This window comes from Solanum pennellii, chromosome 7 (assembly GCF_001406875.1).
Source record: "Solanum pennellii chromosome 7, SPENNV200".
Lineage (NCBI taxonomy): Eukaryota > Viridiplantae > Streptophyta > Magnoliopsida > Solanales > Solanaceae > Solanum > Solanum pennellii.
The window spans coordinates 4010311-4032452 of record NC_028643.1 but is presented as its reverse complement, the minus strand read 5'-3'; the positions used below and the strand labels follow the sequence as shown (position 1 = coordinate 4032452).

Genomic DNA, 22142 nt, shown 5'->3' with positions numbered 1-22142 from the left:
ACTTTAGCAGCTCAAGTACTGCCTAGTGTCTCACTTTTACAAAGAAAAAGTTTAGAGTAGCTTAAATGATACAAGTTCAATTTTGGTGTTTTGAATTTTGAATATGAAAAGTAAACTCATGTCAAGTGATATTATTAAAGACACTTAGAAATTCTATTATTGCAAGCTCGAAGAGTAGCAAACTTCATAAAAACTATCTTCATCACATTCGAAAATATGTATATCTGAAACTTTCAAATTTACATGCTTCAGGTGGCCTTAAAATGTCAAACTTCAGACATCAATTGTCAAAAGAGTCAAACTCCAAAGAAAAAAAATAAATCAAAAGTTTGCTTGCACATCAATATGCCAAGTTTAGTTTACAATGTCTTACAACTTTAGTCTTGCATGCCTTGACTAACCTTACAAAAATTTGTAAAATTAAGCTATGACATAAATGGTGGTCTCAAATACGAATATTTTTACACTTGCCCCTTCCTATTAAAGCAATCGATAATCATCAAGTATTTGAACTAATTTATAAATAATCAATAATGTAAAACCGTACCAATATTGGATGATAACCAACAAATTGTACCAGAAGTTGAAGGAATACTGACACTTGCTACTTCTATACATGCTGCTTTAGAGGTCTGTGAGGCTTTGGTGCTGAAATCATAGATAGAAACAAGAATTACTCAAACTTTTCCAACAGACAAAACAAGTTTGATGTTGGAGAAGAAAGGATCTTTACGTTATAGCAATTCAAATGTAAATAAGCTTGAAACATGAGTGCGCGCTCAAGAAATTTAAGTGCTTCAACTGTTGGTGCAAATACGTTCAACACATCAAACTCATATAACCTGTTTGACCTCTCTATCTAAATACCAGAACTCACCCCCTTCCCTATAACCCTACTGATACACTGTTTACTGCTAAACAAGGAAAAGTTAGTTTGAAATGTGAGTAACCTTAATTAAAAGAAAATTCATTTTTATGTTATGCTGGCAGTAGCAAGCTCATACAAATAATAAGTGCCATAACAGAAGCAACACTAGAAAGAAACACACAACACGTAAGAGACGGATGAACAATCATGTTCTGAACATGATGAGAACAGCCTCAAAGTATTAGCATGTTTTCTGAAAGTATACATGAACATCTTCTCAACTCTTTGAACCCCCTCCCAATTCATTTTATAATAAAAGACTTTACCCTGTCAAAGCTTGAATGAGACCTTTACTTTATAAGCTGAAAGAGATTATTGCAGTTCGCCAGTTACACTCCTCTTTCAGAAAATGGTGCAAAACCTCATATTTATGGATTGTTAGTAGACCACTAAGAGTCACGTCGGGGCACTCTTTCTCCAGACGATACTCTGTAATATGTGATAGTTATGCTGAATGAATGAGATCAGAAGCAGTATCAAATAAAAAACCAAGACACATGAATTGAGACCTGACTTCATTCCAGGGTAATATCTAGCAGGATTTCTAAATATATTGATTCATGTGCAAAAACAACAAATTCAGTGACACGATCACTGATGAATGAATTCCAGGTTGAAACTACTAGAGTCTGTCAGTCATCTTCCACTCTGTATAGTATCTAGTGTCAAACAGCATTTACTTCATTATGATGTTATGGAGATAGAGATATACCATTTGGATTTCCTTGCTCATAGAAGCTCCGAAGAAGAGAAACTGCTTCAGAAGCCATTATTCCCCCAGTGCATTTGAAACCCTTTTTTGATGAGGCTAATTCACTGTTATGTTTTGTAACTTCCCATTAATTTCCCATTTGTCACTTTTTCTTGAAAAGCTGAATTGTGGAGAATAATATTCAGTATATTATCAAACCTAGTTGGAAGATTAGAGTTGCTGGTATGAAGTGATAGTACAGATCCACAGCCTCCAAATTTATCATTTGCACATCCATAATATGCCTCCTTTATTCCTTGCAGAGGAAACATGTTATGTTAGAGAAATGTGCTAGTGATATATAAAGCAAGACCAGCAGATAATGAAATGCTTCAACATACCAAGATATGACAAGGCTGCTGCGCACATTATACATGGCTCACAGGTGACATACAGAGTGCACTTTGAGAATCTTTCAGAAACTTCAAGAGGTGAAAGTCCATTTTTCTGCCACTGTTGAACTAGAAAATCAATTGCTTCCATCTCTGCATGTCTTGTAGCCTGGATTTATAGGAATGCTTAGTCAGGTTACATGATTAGGAAATAAGTGCACCTCAGTATCGAGCGTTAAATAATTAGTGGAAGTCAATAGATTAAGCCAAACCAAGCAAATAATCATGCAACTATCATCTGCAAGTAATGGGTCTTATCCCCATGCGGGAAAAGATCTTTTCAAAAGGCATCTCAGCGCAACAGGACTGAGAGTGAGAACCACAAGGCAATCTATGCATAATGAATGAAGTAAGAATCCAAAGTTACATATATAAACTACAACATGATATGGGAGGAAATAGTAAGAAGATTCCCATCAAGAAAAATATCTTTCAAGCGTAAATATATTTAGGAGCACATACATTTCTAGAAAACATCTTTTTTCATGTCTATGGTAAATCTCCACTCTGAACCCCCCAAACCCTCATCCTTGCATGATAACGGCAGTATTTTCCACTTTTCCCTTGGTGACACAAAACAATCTCCATTTCTTGGAGAAGTATTTTGTGCAGAAGTTCATTCTTTCCTCTACCCTTCTTGTGCCAATTACATGATTGACAAATAATGACAACTACGCTTCTCTCACAAATTCAAGTTGGGGCCAGCTACACCAACCCACACACACATGTCACTTCACTTAAGCTAATCTGAGACCAATATCATACAAAATAAAAATACTGAAAAAAGTAATAGGTTTTTTCCTATATTTTCTTCTAGTGTATAAATCTCTCATATGACTAAGAGACTCCTAAAAGCATAGGACCTAAAGTAATTGGTATCAATAGAATGAATCTTTTTCGTCCGTTATACCCTAGTATTTGCTAATTTTACATGTATATGGATTCCAAGAAATTGTATGTCTTTCAAGACAACTTCCTTTCAAGTGATTTTAAGTGTACCTCATCCCTTTTAACACCTTCACGCATTATGGTTTCACACCTACACTTATGGACAATTACGCGACTGAGCTAAAGGAAAAAAGTTCAAGTGGTTCAGAGAGTAAACAATGATGCTTTCAATAGTTACCACGCAACACGAAACAGGAGATATCACAACTGCAATACAACCTCTCCTGCACTGTACATCTTTTCCTCTGGTATATTTATTACAGCATGCATGTGGACATTGGGCGTGAATATTTATCAAATACATATGAATATCGGTGGGCAAGACAGATTATCTCAGCATACATATCGACAACAGTTTAGCACCATCTAACATAATGGAAGATACCCAATACAGATCTTATTAAGGAAATTAAGAGTTGAACACATACATTTCTTGTTTCAGTTGTTCGATTTCTTCCTGAGGCAATGACTTCCCCATCCTCAACAAAGACACAGCTGAAACGTGGAAAAACATTATCAAATGTGCTAACTGAACAAAAACGATTGAAGAAACTTCAACAGACAATTTTTTTAATTCCAGCCAATCCTGTGTTTTGGTACACCATTGCATAGGATTAGTTATCCAAAAAATCTTCACTATCTTAAACCAACACCACTACACTAGGGAGGAGAGCGGGAGGGAGGGGGGAGGGGTTATATCCTTTGCCCATCAAGTTCAAATAGAGACCAACAGGTCCTTATTTCTTCTTCTTCTTTATTTAACTCAGCAAAATTTTCTCCTTTTTCTCTTCTTCTTCCTCCTCCTTGAAACTCTAGACAAGCCACCCCCCACCAACCCTTCCCTGTGCTCACACCAGCAACTCTCACCCTGACAATGCATCTTCTTCCAGCCACCTTGGAATTGCTACATTTATTTTGTTTACTCCTACCACCACAGCTTTCCATAAGCTGCCTACCTCCTTTTCTAATCAGTAAAGAACTTTTTTTGTAAATGGAACAAAGCCAAATGTCAAGAAGGTGATCGGACTGTACAAAAGTGAGATATTACCTACATTTAAAAAACAAAAGAAGGAGAATATCTTGTTCAGTAGGTCCTACAGGCTATGTCTGTCGAGTGCTAATGAAATCTATCATTCTGTCAATATCATGTACATCCTGAAATTTGCACCATAAAACCAGCATATAAAAGCACTTGTATTTCAGCTCCTGTGCATTAGTTGCTTTACCCTCAACACCCAGAAATTCCTCTGAGGCTCCAATGTTGCAGTAGATCTTTCACAGAGACTGACATGGTCCAATTCAATTTAAACATGCCGAGAAAGAAATCCGAGAGTTGCTTAGCTACCCAGCAGTGTAGAAAGAAGTGCCTTCCATTCTCTTCATGTTTGTTACATAAATAGCACATGTTGCACATAGCTATACCCCCCTGATCCACCTCCATCCCTGCGGCAATTCTTTCCATGACCTCAACCCTGGGAATAGCGATCTCCCTCCTCCCATACCATTCACAATTTTCTTTTCATCCTGCAACTTCATTTCTTTTCGGGCATATTTTTCCTTTCCTCAGTTTTAACCATTTTAAAACTTTAGAATTTGGATCACTTTTCTATAATAGTTGTATTCTTTTTCAATTTTATCACTTATGGTATTATTATTATTATTCTACTAATTTCCACGTTATCTTTTCAATACTTGGTCATCTTTTTCTGTTCTCACCAATTGTCTTGCTTATTTAAGGGGAGAATGGAGTTTTAGTGAATTACATAGATCAATTTTTCGCTCCCACATGACTCTAGCCAACCAAAACTAATACAACTTACAAAGGAAAGGAAAACATAAAAAAAATAGGTGCTCTAGTGTCCCTGCACTAAAAAGAGAATAGCTTTTCCAAGGAAAACATAGTTCTAGTCAACAAAGGTACTGGATTAAGCTCTAATGGACAATTAAAATTAAACGAATACATTGTTTCCACTATAGTAAAAATGTTCCATTTTTAATTCTTTTTGGGATTCGAAGCACAAAGAGGATAACGGAAAACAGTAGAGGAAGTAACTAAATACAAATTAACATTATTTCAGGCTAAAGAAATTGCCAACCTTTAAAATGGTCATGTTAATACTATACATTGAAAAGAAGTTAGCTCTAAGCGAATAAATTTAAGTTTCTTGAAATAAGCCAATAAGAGGCAAATAGATAATTGAAAAGTTAATCCGAGGGCACCTGTGACTGTAACAAGACTTTATATTGTGCTCAACTCTACATCAAGGTTTAGGGGAGGTTTTGTTGGAAGGAGGGTTTGACTTGACTTAGAAAAATGTTCCTCTACTAAACAAGTGGAAAAATCTGATATGCATCCATAATGATCAACAAAGTAGACAACAAGGAGGCACAGATGCCTATTGTTGGCATGGCCCTAACAAAGATGAAACATGACCAAGCCACTGCCTTGTAGAAAGAACGTTCTTTAGATGATACAGTTCCCTAACAGAAACTAATTATTCTAAGAATTTTATTGCCAAAGTACCAAATAACTTCAGCAAGAATCTTACCCAACTGGAACTTCAAGATTGGCTAGTGCATCATTTGCCTGAGAAAATATAAAAGTATTAGGAATGTGGGAAGAATCACAATAAAAGAGCAAAAGGGTAAAGGAAATCTCTGAATAGGTTCTGTAATATGGTGGCAAAGGAAGAAAGAAAGAGCACACTGTCCCAGTATGTAATTGCACATATATGCAGTATAAAGTAAGAGATTTTGAACACCTAAGTCCTACCAGATCATTTTACCACTTTTTTTTATCACAACACCAAGCAGTAACCCTTTTCATTCAATTTATACCCATCTTTTTGAGAGGAGACTTGCTTAAAGATAGTGAAATAAACTGGAATGAAGTAGTTGAAAACATCTACAACTATGAAAGAACTTCATAAGCTCACTTGATAAGTATATAAATCTGACCTCTTAATTTGTGTATTACTGAATATGCAACCTAACTTCCTTTTTTCCGACCAATACCACCAATAAGACATAAATAATGTAACATCATGCAAAATTGAGGTATATAAGAATGTGATTCCTTTAATTTTGTGTATCAATCCATATGGAAAAAAGCAAAGTATGTGTAAAATATAAAAAAAATTGCTTGCTCTGAACAAAATAAACAAATAATGAAGGAAAAAAAGATTCAATTTCACATTTTCACTCACATTACAGTACCAGGTTGCTTGAATTACATTGGGGTTATTGTGTAAAAAAGTCGATTCGGTCTATAGCAATGTGACCAATAAAGTTTTTCTTTTTAGTCTTCTGTAGAAAATTGGTTCTTCATCATTCTTGTTAGGTTGGAACAAACTTGATTATCAGTTTCCTCTTTTCGATCAACTTGTAGTTGTTCATCTGATTGGAGCATCAAAATAAATATATGCACACATGAACTAAACTGGCAATATAAGAGGTTATACCTTTTTTTTTTGATTAAGTATAAGAGGTTATACCTGTTCTAAAGCAAGCTTCATAAATTCAAATGTCTCTTTCGCATAGCTCGTCATCTGAAAGCCAAATAAGCAGAAAGGATACAACAAGATAAAGTAATCACTAAAGCAGACAATATATCGTTATAGAGATTTTCCGAAACAGATGTTGTACTACTATGAAAAGTTACAAGTAAATCACCACAACAATAAACTAGATCACGATGTGTAAAAATAGTAACGAACTTCAGTCATTCGGCAAAGTAGATTATTCAATGATAATGGGTTTGCAGTAAGCAAACTATAAAAAAAGAGAAGGAAGCAACTAGAGAAAAGAGGTGTGCTTGAGAGAGAATGGCAACGGAGACAAAAGCACTATGCAAAGAAGGAAACAGCGTGCCTACTGCTGAAAATGGAAGTTTATGGAACCTGTTGCAAGTATGAAAGCCGGCTGTTTTGTATACTACAACTAGTATCGCTCAAGTAGACATTTGTTGCACTTGCAAGAGTTTATGTGGTGCATTAAGGGCTTGTTTGTTATGCGGAGATTATAATGCACAAATTGTTTATAGTGAAGGAATTCTTGTTGATGCGCATATTTATTCATTATTATATCCTTCGTAACATCCTTACCTGAATTGTTTGAAGGTTCAAGTTCGTAACACTTGTACTCTCCACATCAAACAGAACATAGAAGGTAAAAAACCATTCTGAATATGACAATATGTCTCAATGTGGCAATTAATCAAACAGATGGTGGACACTATTCATTTTAGTGCAGCCAATACTTATTCTCCTCCCAAATAAGTGGAATTGAAGTTCACCCAATATCATAAACCATCTACCAAGAAAATTCATGGAAACGAATTCAGATTAACAAGTGAACAAAAAACTCAAAATTTCTGAATATGACAATATATCTCAATGTGGCAATTAATCAAACAGATGGTGGACACTATTCATTTTAGTGCAGCCAATACTTTTTTCCCCTCCCAAATAAGTGGATTTAAAGTTCACCCAATATCATAAACCATCTACCAAGAAAATTCATGGAAACGAATTCAGATGAACAAGTGAACAAAAAACTCAAAATTTCTGAATAGAACAGAAATGGCTCAATGCGACAGTTTATCAAACACATTATTCATGGAGTTCAGCTACTAAGTGGGTCTGAGAGAAAGAGAGTTCCGTTACCTGATTGTTGTTCAGGACGGCGAAGTTGGCCGGAGTTGGTACAGGCTGCTCTACGTTTTTAGTATGTGAAAAATCTTCCATGTTAAATTTTGAAGGGAACACTGATTTTATTTAATACATTAAATACTTTTGGTTTTATAAAGTGAATGAATCTTGAGAAACACTATCACATTCTTTTGTATACATAATTTTGATATTCTTAAAGTCATGAATTTATTCATTTACTCCATTTTAATTTTGTTTGTATTCGAAAAAATCCTTATCCTTTTTTCATTCAGAAAACGAGATTATAAGACTTTCGACATTAGTCAGGTTGTGAAATTATATATCTAATCATTTTCGAGATGGTTTTGAAGCATGGATCACTAATTTGGTCTGTTTCTCATCAACAATAAAGGTGGTAAAATGAGGAAAAGAACATTTTAGATGTTGGTCTGGTATAGTTTTGGAGTTCAGTTTTATGGAGAACAAGTGTTGTTGATTTGGAGGATTGGAGAAGTCGAAAGCCATCTAACATTGCTACTGGATTTCGACTTCTCCTTTTGAACTAATTCTCCGCGTAAGCAACACTTGTTCTACAGAAGACTAAACTCGAACACTATCCTAAATTAGCATCCGAATTGTTCACTTCAACATCCAACGGAGTGTTGTTACACAACTTTTGTTGTTCTTGTTTGCAGTTAATCTTGGTCCAATAAATGTTTTTAGTACGAAACTTGACCTTATTATGTAAGTTATACGAGTTCATATAAATATGTTATCTTAGACTACTTATATTGGATGAAGAATATTTCAAATCACATTTACACCATTGATGTCATTATCAACAACTAGTTAATGTCCACAAACTTTATTATTTTTGATTCCTCAAGTCTTTCTTTTGTATAAAAGTACACCGTCTTCTTTGGTTCCATCTCCCCATCAACTTGTGGAAAATGAATCATTTCTCTTTGTGATTTTTTCTTCTTTTGAAAGTGGGGTCACTTGTTTTTATGCCAAATTCAAGTTGTTAGTATAACTAGAGAAAAATCTGTATAATTTTTTCCACTATCATAAGTGTGGGTTCAAAGTCGGGATCGACACGTCTCGTAAAAAGGAAATAAATTTAAGGGTAATACATTGCGTATAGACAAGTGACCTTGAAACTTGTCTAGGAAAACATACATGCAAGAAACAGTCAATGGTAAAGATATTAATGGTAACTTTTGAATATAGTTGAATAAGCTAAAGATTTCATAAGTAACAGAAAGAAAATTTAGTTGCTTCAAGCAAAGAACAATGGAAAAAAGGAAATATCCAAGATTAGCTAATTTTCTTGTTATTTTGTCTTTACTTTTCGTAGAGACATCTTTTTGATTAACTTCAAGAAAAGTTAACAAGACTCTGTGTTTAGAAAAGGAGAGAGATGCTCTTCTTGAGTTCAAAAGAGGGGTTACTGATTCTTTTGATATTTTATCTACGTGGGGTGATGCAGAAGATAAACAAGAATGCTGCAAATGGAAGGCATTGAATGTGACACAAGAACAGTTCATGTAACTGTTCTTGATCTTCACAATGAGTTAGCTTGTTATGCTGATGCCAATGCTTGTTTGGCTCCAGGATTGACAGGTAAACTTAACCCTTCTCTAATTGAGTTGGAGTATTTGAATTACTTGGACCTCAGTGTTAATGTATTTGAAAGAAGTGAAATACCAAGATTCATAGGCTCACTTAAGAGACTAGAGTACTTGAACCTGTCAGCTTCTTTTTTTTCTGGTGTAATTCCAATACAGTTCCAGAATCTAACTTCTTTAAGAACTCTTGATCTTGGAGAAAATAATCTTATAGTAAAGGACCTTAGATGGCTTTCTCATCTGTCTTCTCTAGAGTTTTTGAGTCTGAGTTCTAGCAACTTCCAAGTAAACAATTGGTTTCAAGAGATAACTAAGGTCCCTTCATTGAAAGAACTAGACTTGAGTGGTTGTGGACTCTCTAAGTTGGTTCCATCTCAAGCTGATTTAGCCAATTCATCTTTGATCTCTCTCTCTGTCATTCGTTTAGGCCGTAAATGACTATTCTACTTCATCTGAATATAGCTGGTTATTCAATTTTAGCACAAGCATAACTAGCATAGACCTCTCAAATAATAATCAACTCAGCGGTCAAATTGATGATCGCTTTGGGACCTTGATGTATCTTGATCATCTTGATCTTGCTAATAACTTAAAGATTGAAGGTGGGGTTCCCAGTTCTTGTGGGAATTTGACACGTTTACGTCATCTGGACATGTCTAATACTCAGACAGTCCAATGGCTTCCTGAGTTGTTTCTCAGGTTATCAGGCAGTAGGAAATCACTTGAGGTTTTGGGGTTGAACGACAACTCATTGTTTGGTTCAATTGTTAATGCAACAAGATTTTCATTCTTAAAGAAATTATACCTGCAGAAGAATCTGCTGAATGGTTCTTTCATGGAAAGTGCGGGACAAGTTTCTACCCTTGAGTATCTGGATTTGTCTGAAAACCAAATGAGAGGGCATTACCAGATCTAGCATTGTTTCCATCATTGAGAGAGTTGCATCTTGGCTCTAATCAATTTCAAGGGAGGATACCACAAGGTATCGGAAAACTTTCACAGCTTAGAATTTTGGATGTCTCGTCCAATAGACTCGAAGGACTACCAGAAAGTATGGGGCAACTATCTAATCTGGAAAGTTTTGATGCCTCTTACAATAGAAAGTGCGGGACAAGTTTCTACCCTTGAGTATCTGGATTTGTCTGAAAACCAAATGAGAGGGGCATTACCAGATTTAGCATTGTTTCCATCATTGAGAGAGTTGCATCTTGGCTCTAATCAATTTCAAGGGAGGATACCACAAGGTATCGGAAAACTTTCACAGCTTAGAATTTTGGATGTCTCGTCCAATAGACTGGAAGGACTACCAGAAAGTATGGGGCAACTATCTAATCTGGAAAGTTTTGATGCCTCTTACAATGTCCTGAAGGGAACAATTACTGAGTCCCACCTTTCAAACCTCTCCAGTTTAGTGGATTTGGACTTGTCATTCAACTCATTGGCTCTGAAGACGAGCTTCAATTGGCTTCCTCCTTTTCAGCTACAAGTTATAAGCCTGCCGTCTTGCAATTTGGGACCTTCTTTCCCAAAATGGCTTCAAAATCAGAACAACTATACTGTTCTTGATATCTCTCTTGCAAGTATTTCAGACACGCTTCCAAGTTGGTTCTCTAGCTTCCCCCCCCCCCCNTTGTCGTCTTGCAATTTGGGACCTTCTTTCCCAAAATGGCTTCAAAATCAACATAACTAGTAAGGGGGAACATATTAAGAGATTAATTCCTAGGTTGCAAGAGTTTGTAATCCCAAGTTTTGCTCCGTTTTGAGTGAAATGGAGTTTGGGTTAAAATCTTATGAGTACAAGTCGTGGTTTTCGCCTCCCTATTTCCACGTAAAATCCTTGTGCCTGATCTATTTTGAGCTATTTATTTTCCGCACTATTATTCTATCGAGGGACCTAATCCAGGATCACTAGTGGACACATACATCTAACAGGATGTAGGTGAACTTTTAAGTTTAACAAGTTTTGACTTTTCACCTCAAATGGCATTCGCAGCGTAGTTCCTCATTTGTACTCTCATCAGCTCCTAAGCTTAGATTTCTTTTGCAGTTAGTATTACTAATTTAACCGGCTTTCCATATAGAAAGGAATTAATCAGACTATTGAAAGGCTTAAGAGCCAATCTGAATCTTTGTTTTTTCAATTTTTGAGAAATTTTCGTAGTAAGAATCTGTTACCTCCCGCTAAATAAAAAATGACACTTGTAGGAAAAAACATTAAAATAGGTGATAATGTTGGAAGTTTTACATGTATATTTGGTGTTGTTAGTTTCCTAACTTTTCCATCCTCAGTACAAAACATTACCCCATCATATCAGTTATATGTAGGTTCATAAGTTTGTTATCTTAGACTACTTATATTGGATGAAAAGTATCTCAAATCACATTTACACCATTGATATATCATTATCAACAACTGGTTAATGTCCACAAACTTTGTAATAAGTGTAGCAACTACTAAAGTTGAGCACTTCTCTCACTTTTTCATTTCTTAATTCTTTCTTTTGTATAACAGTCATCTCCCCATGAACTTGTAGCCAAAGTGGAAGAAAATCAGATGCAATAAATCATTTCTCTTTTTTATCTTTTTTACCATCTAAAGTGCGGTCACTTGTTTTTATGCCAAGTTCAAGTTGTTAGTATAATTTTTTTTTTCCTTAAGAGTCCCTTTTTTAGGAAAATATGCATGCAAGAAACAGTCAATGGTAAAGATATTACTGGAAATTTGAATATAGTTGAATAAGCTAAAGATTTCAAAAGTAAAAGAGAGAAAATTTAGTTGCTTCAAGCAAAGAGCAATGGAAAAAAGGAAATATCCAAGATTAGCTCATTTTCTTGTTATTTTGTCTTTATTGTTCGTAGAGACATCGTTTGGATTAACTTCAAGAGAAGTTAACAAGACTCTGTGTATAGAAAAGGAGAGAGATGCTCTTCTTGAGTTCAAAAGAGGCCTTATTGATGGTTTTGATCATTTATCTACATGGGGTGATGAAGAAAATAAACAAGAATGCTGCAAATGGAAGGGTATTGAGTGTGACACAAAAACAGGTCATGTAACTGTTCTTGATCTACACAATGAGTTTCTTTGTTCTACCAGTGGTTGTGTTACATCAAGATTGACAGGTAAACTTAGCCCTTCTCTACTTGAGTTGGAATATTTGAATTTCTTGGACCTCAGTGTGAATGACTTTGAAAATAGTGAAATACCAAGATTCATAGGCTCTTTTATGAGACTAGAGTACTTGAACCTCTCAGATTGTTCTTTTTCTGGTGTAATTCCGATACGGTTCCAGAATCTAACTTCTTTAAAAACTCTTGATCTTGGAGACAATAATCTTATAGTAAAGGACCTTAGATGGCTTTCTCATCTGTCTTCTCTAGAGTTTCTGAGTCTGAGTTCTAGCAACTTCCAAGTAAACAATTGGTTTCAAGAGATAACTAAGGTCCCTTCATTGAAAGAATTGGACTTGAGTGGTTGTGGACTCTCTAAGTTGGTTCCATCTCCAGCTGATTTAGCCAATTCATCTTTGATCTCTCTTTCTGTCATTCATTTAAGAGGTAATGATTTTCCACTTCATGTGAATATAGCTGGTTATTCAATATTAGCACAAGCATAACTAGCATAGACCTCTCTTATAATGTTCAACTCATCGGTCAAATGGATGATAGCTTTGGAAGTTTGATGTATCTTGAACATCTTAATCTTGCTGGTAATCTTAAGATTAAAGGTGGGGTTCCCAGTTCTTTTGGGAATTTGACACATTTACGTTATCTGGACATCTCTTACACTAAAACATACCAATGGCTTCCTGAGTTGTTTCACAGTTTATCAGGCAGTAGGAAATCACTAGAGGTTTTGGCGTCGAATGACAACTCAATGTTTGGTTCAATTGTTAATCTCACAACATTTTCATCATTGAAAAAATTATACCTGCAGAATAATGTGTTGAATGGTTTTTTCATGGAAAGACCGGAACAAGTTTCTACCCTCGAGTATCTGGATTTGTCTGATAACCAAATGAGAGGGGCATTACCAGATTTAGCATTGTTTCCATCATTGAGAGAGTTGCATCTTGGCTCTAATCAATTTCAAGGGAAGATACCACAAGGTATTGGAGAACTCACAGAGCTTAAAATTTTGGACGTCTCGTCCAATAGACTGGATTGATTACCAGAAAGTATGGGGAAACTATCGAACCTGGAAAGTTTCGATGCCTCCTATAATGTCCTGAAGGGTACAATCACTGAGACCCACCTTTCAAACCTCTCCAGTTTAGTGTATTTGGACTTGTCATTCAACTCATTGGCTCTGAAGACAAGCTTTGATTGGCTTCCACCTTTTCAGCTACAAGTTATAAGCCTTCCATCTTGCAATTTGGGATCTTCTTTCCCAAAATAAATTCAAAATCAACATAACTATACTGTTCTTGATATCTCTCTTGCAAGTATTTCAGACACGCTTCCAAGTTGGTTCTTTGGTTTGCCCCCTGATCTAATGATCTTGAATCTCTCAAACAACCAAATCAGTGGAAGAGTTTCTGACTTAATAGAGAATAAATATGCTTACAGGGTTATAGATTTAAGCTCTAACAACTTTTCAGGGCCTTTACCACTAGTCCCTACCAATGTCCAAATATTTTATCTGCATAAAAATCAGTTTGTCGGATCCATCTCTTTCATTTGTCAAAGTTATACTGCCACCACTTCTCTTGACTTGTCACGCAACCGATTCTCAGGAGAACTTCCAGATTGTTGGATGAATATGTCTAATCTAGCTGTTCTTAATCTAGCTTATAACAATTTTTCTGGAAAAGTTCCACCTTCATTAGGCTCCTTGACAAGTTTGGAGGCTGTATACATACACCAAAACAGTTTTAGTGGAATGTTGCCTTCTTTTTCACAATGTCAGCGGTTGCAAATCTTGGATCTTGGAGGGAATAAGTTGACAGGAAGAATCCCAGCATGGATAGGGACTAATCTATTCAATTTGCGGATTCTAAGCCTGCGGTTCAACAGATTCTATGGCAGCATACCATCAGTTATCTGTCAGCTTCAATCTCTTCAGATACTGGACCTTTCGGCAAATGGATTATCAGGGGAAATTCCACATTGCTTCAACAATTTTACCTTATTGTATCAGGATGATAGTTCTGGTGAACCAATGGGATTTTATATTGAAGGTCGTAATATTCCTCTTACTTACTATTCGTACATTGGTGACTTACTGGTTCAATGGAAAGAACAGGAGTCTGAGTACAAGAATCCCTTATTATATCTGAAGACTACTGATCTTTCAAGTAATAAATTGGTTGGCGGTATACCTAAAGAGATAGCTGAGATGAGAGGATTACAGTCTCTTAATCTTTCAAGAAATGATCTGAATGGAAGTGTCATTGAAGGCATTGGTCAAATGAAGATGTTGGAGTCTCTTGACTTGTCAAGAAACCAGCTTTCTGGTGTGATCCCTCAAGGTCTTGCTAATTTGACCTTTCTTAGTGTGCTGGACTTGTCGAACAACCACTTATCGGGGAGAATTCCATCAAGCACTCAACTGCAAAGTTTTGATAGACCATCCTACAGTGATAATGCTCAACTCTGTGGTCCTCTTCAAGAATGTCCCGGATATGCTCCTCCTAGACCCCATATCGATCATGGAAGCAACACAAATCCACAAGAACATGATGATGAGGAGGAGTTCCCATATCTGGAGTTTTATATATCAATGGTGATAGGTTTCTTTGTCACATTTTGGGGAATCTTGGGCTGTTTGATTGTCAACCGTTCTTGGAGAAATGCCTACTTCACATTCTTAACGGATATGATGAGTTGGAGTTGGCTCGATATGATATCAAGAGTCTGGTTTGCAAGACTCATGAAAAAACTGACAAGGGCCTGATAAATGTAAAGCTTTTGTGTACTTTGTTTACTTTTAAGAAAAGAACTCGATAGTTGAGGTGTATATGATTTGAACATTACTATTATATAAAAAAAAAATGAAAAGCTTCAGCCTAGCCCTTAAAAATTTCTCAATTTACATTCACATTAGTGATATATGTCTGGATGGCCTACTCTAATGTTGACCCTTCTCCCGTTTTGCTTTTCTTACTATTTATTTTGGTATGTAAAAGTCAAATAAACTCCATCTTTTTTTTGACTCTAGGTACTTGTTTATGCTACTTAGTCAAAGTAGAAGAAAATTAAATGTTCATATGGTATAATTTTTCTTTTATTTTCTTCTCAAAGTAGGTCACTTGACTATGATATCAAGCTTTGTTAATATTCAAAAACAACCTCTCTACCTTCACAAAAATACCGGGAAGACTGCATACAAACCGCCCTCCCCGAACCCCACTTCTCGTAATATAATAGGTATGTTGTTGTTGTTGAGTCTTCGTCTAATATTCAGAAATAGTCTCACTACCTTGACAATAGTATGGATAAGGTTGTGTACACACTACCCTCCCCAGACCCCACGGAGTATAGTAGGTATGTTGTTGTTGTTGAGCCTTTGTCTAATATTTTAATTGGGTTTGAGAAGACTTTAAAATCATGGATTTCTGTTTCCTATTTATATAAAAACAAGTAGATGCTAAAAATTTCAGAAATACAGAGAATTTAACAAGACCTTTTGTATAGAACCATGGGCAAAAGAACTAATCCAAGACATTTCCTTATTACTTGGACTTTACTGCTCCTAGAGACAGCTTTTGGATTAACTTCAAGAGAAGTTAACGAGACCCTTTGTACAGAAAAGGAGAGAGATGCCCTTCTTGAGTTTAAAAGAAGCCTTAACGACGATTTTGGTCGTTTATCTACCTGGGGTGATGAAAAAGAATGCTGCAATTGGAAGGGTATTGAATGTGACAAAAGAACAGGTCATGTTATTGTTCTTGATCTCCACAGTGAGGTTACTTGTCCAGGCCATGCTTGTTTTGCTCCAATATTGACAGGTAAAGTTAGTCCTTCTCTACTTGAGTTGGAGTATTTGAATTTCTTGGACCTCAGTGTTAATGGATTTGAAAATAGTGAGATACCAAGATTCATAGGCTCCCTTAAGAGACTGGAGTACTTGAACCTTTCATCTTCTGATTTTTCTGGTGAAATTCCAGCACAGTTCCAGAATCTAACTTCTTTGAGGATTCTTGATCTCGGAAACAATAATCTTATAGTGAAGGACCTTGTGTGGCTTTCTCATCTCTCCTCTCTAGAATTCTTGCGCCTTGGTGGTAACGATTTCCAAGCAAGCAACTGGTTTCGAGAGATAACTAAGGTCCCTTCGTTGAAAGAATTGGACTTGAGTGTTTGTGGACTCTCTAAATTCGTTCCGTCTCCAGCTGATCTAGCTAATTCATCTTTGATCTCTCTTTCTGTTCTTCATTTATGTTGTAATGAGTTCTCTACTTCATCTGAATATAGCTGGTTATTCAATTTTAGCACAAGCCTAACTAGCATAGACCTTTCTCATAATCAACTCAGTCGTCAAATTGATGATCGATTTGGGAGCTTGATGTATCTTGAACATCTTAATCTTGCTAATAATTTTGAGGTTGAAGGTGGGGTTCCAAGTTCATTTGGGAATTTGACACGTCTACGTTATCTGGACATGTCTAACACTCAGACATACCAATGGCTTCCTGAGTTGTTTCTCAGGTTATCAGGTAGTAGGAAATCACTTGAGGTTTTGGGATTGAACGACAACTCGTTGTTTGGTTCAATTGTTAATGTCACAAGATTTTCATCCTTGAAGAAATTATACCTGCAGAAGAATGTGCTGAATGGTTTTTTCATGGAAAGAGTGGGGCAAGTTTCGAGCCTCGAGTATCTAGACTTGTCTGATAACCAAATGAGAGGGCCATTACCAGATTTAGCACTGTTTCCATCATTAAGAGAGTTGCATCTTGGCTCTAATCAATTTCAAGGGAGGATACCACAAGGTATTGGAAAACTTTCACAGCTTAGAATTTTTGACGTCTCGTCCAATAGATTAGAGGGGTTACCAGAAAGTATGGGGCAACTATCAAACCTGGAAAGGTTTGATGCTTCTTATAATGTCCTGAAGGGTACAATCACAGAGTCCCACTTTTCAAACCTCTCCAGTTTAGTAGACTTAGACCTATCCTTCAACTTGTTGACTTTGAACACGAGATTCGATTGGGTTCCTCCTTTTCAACTACAATTTATAAGGCTTCCATCTTGCAATATGGGACCTTCTTTTCCGAAATGGCTTCAAACTCAGAATAACTACACTCTTCTTGATATTTCTCTTGCGAATATATCAGACATGCTACCAAGTTGGTTCTCCAATCTTCCTCCCGAGCTCAAGATTCTGAATCTCTCTAACAACCACATCAGTGGCAGAGTTTCGGAGTTCATAGTGAGTAAACAAGATTACGTGATTATAGATTTAAGTTCTAACAACTTTTCAGGACATTTGCCACTAGTTCCTGCCAATATACAAATCTTTTACCTTCATAAAAATCACTTCTCTGGATCCATTTCTTCCATTTGTAGAAATACAATAGGAGCTGCCACTTCCATCGACTTGTCACGCAACCAATTTTCAGGAGAAGTTCCTGATTGTTGGATGAATATGAGTAATCTAGCTGTTCTAAATCTAGCCTACAACAATTTCTCCGGAAAAGTTCCACTATCATTAGGCTCCTTGACAAATTTGGAGGCGTTATACATACGCCAGAACAGCTTTAGAGGAATGTTGCCTTCTTTTTCACAATGTCAGCTGCTGCAAATCTTGGATATTGGAGGGAATAAGTTGACTGGAAGAATCCCAGCATGGATAGGGACTGACCTACTCCAGTTGCGCATTCTAAGCCTACGGTCCAACAAATTCAATGGCAGCATTCCATCACTTATCTGCCAGCTTCAATTTCTTCAGATACTGGACCTTTCAGAAAATGGATTATCTGGGAAAATTCCACAGTGCCTCAACAACTTTACCATATTGCGTCAAGAAAATGGCACTGGTGAGTCAATGGATTTTAAAGTCCGTTATGACTATATTCCAGGATCTTACTTGTACATAGGTGATTTACTGATTCAATGGAAAAACCAGGAGTCCGAGTACAAGAATGCTTTACTATATCTGAAGATTATTGATCTTTCAAGTAATAAATTAGTTGGAGGTATCCCTAAAGAGATAGCTGAAATGAGAGGATTGAGATCATTGAACCTCTCGAGAAATGATCTTAATGGAACTGTCGTTGAAGGAATAGGTCAAATGAATCTGTTGGAGTCTCTTGACTTGTCAAGAAACCAACTTTCTGGCATGATCCCTCGGGGCCTCTCTAACTTGACTTTTCTTAGTGTGTTGGACTTATCGAACAACCACTTATCAGGAAGAATTCCATCAAGCACTCAACTGCAGAGTTTCGATAGATCATCCTATAGTGGCAATGCTCAACTCTGTGGTCCTCCTCTTCAAGAGTGTCCTGGATATGCTCCCCCTATCGATCGTGGAAGCAACACCAATCCACAAGAACATGATGATGATGAGGAGTTCTCATCTCTGGAGTTTTATATATCAATGGTGCTAGGTTTCTTTGTCACATTCTGGGGAATTTTAGGCTGTTTGATTGTCAACCGTTCGTGGAGGAATGCCTACTTCACATTCTTAACAGACATAAAGAGTTGGCTCCATATGACATCAAGAGTCTGCTTTGCAAGACTGAAGGGAAAGCTAAGGAACTAAACAATGTAAAGTTTCTATGTACTTTGTTTACTGTCAAGAGTTGTTAACTTGTTTATATTAGAAAAAATCCAGTAGTACTAAAGTTTAGAAGTGGCAAGCAATCTCTATAAAGGTCATTCGTTATAACAACATTTCATTATAACGATATGATTTTCTCCTGAATCGATTTTCCATGTTATATTTTACTTCTCTATAATAACATGATCTGCCTATAATCGGAATGTGATTCATTATAACAGTACACTCTTTTTAAAATCACCCCATTACAACAATCATACCAAAATTTATGTATAGTAAAATTACCCCATTACAACAATCATACACATATGGAAATCATCATTAATACATATATGGAAATCATACATATTGTAGGATGTATTACTAACACCTTCCATTTGGTGGTATTTATAATACATAAAATTTAATATCATGATATTTAATATATGTAAACGCAAAAATATCCCGCAAATTATTTGTCATTCTATTTATTTTTTTGAGTTTATGTTTTATATTTGTATCAATAAATTTAAGGCAAAGGACAAAAATCACATACTTTTAAGGCAAAATTACCATTTGTCCCTTATAAGTTTATAATTACAAAAATCTCTCAAACTGATATAATAATATAAGCGTTGATACATTAATCTGATGAGCGAGATATATTAATTGTTAAGTAAGATACATTACATTTTATACATGATACACTAATTGATGTACATTTTATACTTGATACACTAATCTGATGTGCACGTTACATTAATATGATGCGCGAGATACGTTAATTTGATGCGCTGATACATTAATCGAATGCATGAAAATAAGGGATTTTGGAAATTTATAAAACTAATAGGGGATATTGGTAATAAGAGAACTTAAAGGTGAGATTTCTATCATTTTTCCATAAATTTATCTACATAAATTAGCTTGTAAATTTTATTATACAGAGAGAGTAGTGCTTTTTCTATAGAAGTCTTCTTTGACTCCATCTCCATGAATTTGTTAATGCTACTAGCCAAAGTGGCAGAAAAATCACATGTTATGTATAATATAACTTTTCTTTTGATTCTTTTTTTTTTCTTCTCAAAGTGGACTCACTTGTTTTTATGTCCAACTCAAGTTGTCAAAATAACTAGAGCAAAGTCTGTAAATCTTGGATTGCTAAGCATTAAATTTCCTAATTGATAAATGACCTTGCAAGTTTTCTAGGAAAAATAGATTCATGCAAGAGAAAATTAGGTGATATTGTTGGAACTTGGAAGTTTACATGGATATTTGATGTGGCCCTTTATTCATTTTACTTTTCTTAGTCTTTTTGGTTTAGAAGTTTCCATGTAACTTGTTTATGCTACTAGCCAAAGTGGGACAAAAATCAGATGCAATAACTTTACTTTTCATTCTTTTTTCTTATCAAAGTGGGGTCACTTATCTAGGAAAGTACATAGATACATGCAAGAACTAGTCAATGGTAAATATATATATATATATATATATATGTATATATTAATTGCTTCTTGCTCATAGTTTCAAACAAAAAACAATGGACAAATGGAAATATGCAAGATTAGCACAGTTCCTTTTCACTTTGTCTCTACTGTTCCTAGAGACATCTTTTGGATTAGGTGGTAACAAGACCCTATGTTTAGATAAGGAGAGAGATGCTCTTCTTGAGTTCAAAAGAGGTCTTACTGATTCTTTTGATCATTTATCTACATGGGGTGATGAAGAAGATAAACAAGAATGCTGCAAATGGAAGGGTATTGAATGTGACAGAAGAACAGGTCATGTAACTGTTATTGATCTACACAATAAGTTTACTTGTTCTGCTGGTGCCAGTGCTTGTTTTGCTCCAAGATTGACAGGTAAACTTAGCCCTTCTCTGCTTGAGTTGGAGTACTTGAATTACTTGGACCTCAGTGTTAATGAATTTGAAAGAAGTGAAATACCAAGATTCATAGGCTCACTTAAGAGACTAGAGTACTTGAACCTGTCAGCTTCTTTTTTTTCTGGTGTAATTCCAATACAGTTCCAGAATCTAGTTTCTTTAAGGACTCTTGATCTTGGAGAAAATAATCTTATAGTAAAGGACCTTAGATGGCTTCCTCATCTGTCTTCTCTAGAGTTTTTGAGTCTGAGTTCTAGCAACTTCCAAGTAAACAATTGGTTTCAAGAGATAACTAAGGTCCCTTCATTGAAAGAACTGGACTTGAGTGGTTGTGGACTCTCTAAGTTGGTTCCATCTCAAGCTGATTTAGCCAATTCTTCTTTAATATCTATTTCTGTTCTTCATTTATGTTGTAATGAGTTTTCTTCTTCATCTGAATATAGCTGGGTATTCAATTTGACCACAAGCCTAACTAGCATTGACCTCCTTTATAATCAACTCAGCGGTCAAATTGATGATCGCTTTGGGACCTTGATGTATCTTGAACATCTTGATCTTGCTAATAACTTAAAGATTGAATGTGGGGTTCCCAGTTCTTTTGGGAATTTGACACGTTTACGTCATCTGGACATGTCTAATACTCAGACAGTCCAATGGCTTCCTGAGTTGTTTCTCAGGTTATCAGGCAGTAGGAAATCACTTGAGGTTTTGGGGTTGAACGAAAACTCATTGTTTGGTTCAATTGTTAATGCAACAAGATTTCATCCTTAAAGAAATTATACCTGCAGAAGAATATGCTGAATGGTTCTTTTATGGAAAGTGCGGGACAAGTTTCTACCCTTGAGTATCTGGATTTGTCTGAAAACCAAATGAGAGGGGCATTACCAGATTTAGCATTGTTTCCATCATTGAGAGAGTTGCATCTTGGCTCTAATCAATTTCAAGGGAGGATACCACAAGGTATCGGAAAACTTTCACAGCTTAGAATTTTGGATGTCTCGTCCAATAGACTGGAAGGACTACCAGAAAGTATGGGGCAACTATCTAATCTGGAAAGTTTTGATGCCTCTTACAATGTCCTGAAGGGAACAATTACTGAGTCCCACCTTTCAAACCTCTCCAGTTTAGTGGATTTGGACTTGTCATTCAACTCATTGGCTCTGAAGACGAGCTTCAATTGGCTTCCTCCTTTTCAGCTACAAGTTATAAGCCTGCCGTCTTGCAATTTGGGACCTTCTTTCCCAAAATGGCTTCAAAATCA

At 35.9% G+C, this 22142-nt stretch overlaps 4 protein-coding genes and 1 pseudogene across 4 annotated transcripts in view; 4 read left to right on the top strand and 1 right to left on the bottom strand.

The window, feature by feature from the left end:
- Positions 1–310: 310 nt before the first annotated feature.
- Positions 311–8406, bottom strand: LOC107024473 (tRNA-specific adenosine deaminase TAD2). The gene is made up of 8 exons (XM_015225459.2): positions 7684–8406; positions 6514–6567; positions 5569–5606; positions 3448–3514; positions 2021–2180; positions 1839–1935; positions 1641–1744; positions 311–648 (listed from the first exon to the last, which is right to left on the bottom strand). The coding sequence occupies exons 1-8, from the start codon at positions 7762–7764 to the stop codon at positions 611–613; spliced, it is 639 nt and encodes a 212-aa protein (XP_015080945.1). The 5' UTR covers positions 7765–8406; the 3' UTR covers positions 311–610.
- A 541-nt stretch (positions 8407–8947) lies between these two features.
- LOC107024744 (receptor-like protein EIX1) overlaps positions 8948–22142 on the top strand; it is a 15347-nt gene continuing 2152 nt past the window's right edge. Inside the window, 4 exon segments of the mRNA XM_027918689.1 lie at positions 8948–9181; positions 9184–9722; positions 9724–10138; positions 10397–10915. Of these exon segments, the coding sequence (XP_027774490.1) occupies positions 8962–9181; positions 9184–9722; positions 9724–10138; positions 10397–10915 (1693 nt within the window). The 5' untranslated portion in view covers positions 8948–8961.
- LOC107024366 lies at positions 10933–15304 on the top strand (annotated as a pseudogene).
- Positions 15378–19161, top strand: LOC107024367 (receptor-like protein EIX2). The gene has a single exon (XM_015225331.2). The coding sequence runs from the start codon at positions 15934–15936 to the stop codon at positions 18997–18999; it is 3066 nt and encodes a 1021-aa protein (XP_015080817.1). The 5' UTR covers positions 15378–15933; the 3' UTR covers positions 19000–19161.
- On the top strand, positions 19699–21676 carry LOC114078064 (receptor-like protein EIX1). Its single transcript, XM_027918688.1, has one exon. The coding sequence runs from the start codon at positions 20537–20539 to the stop codon at positions 21650–21652; it is 1116 nt and encodes a 371-aa protein (XP_027774489.1). The 5' UTR covers positions 19699–20536; the 3' UTR covers positions 21653–21676.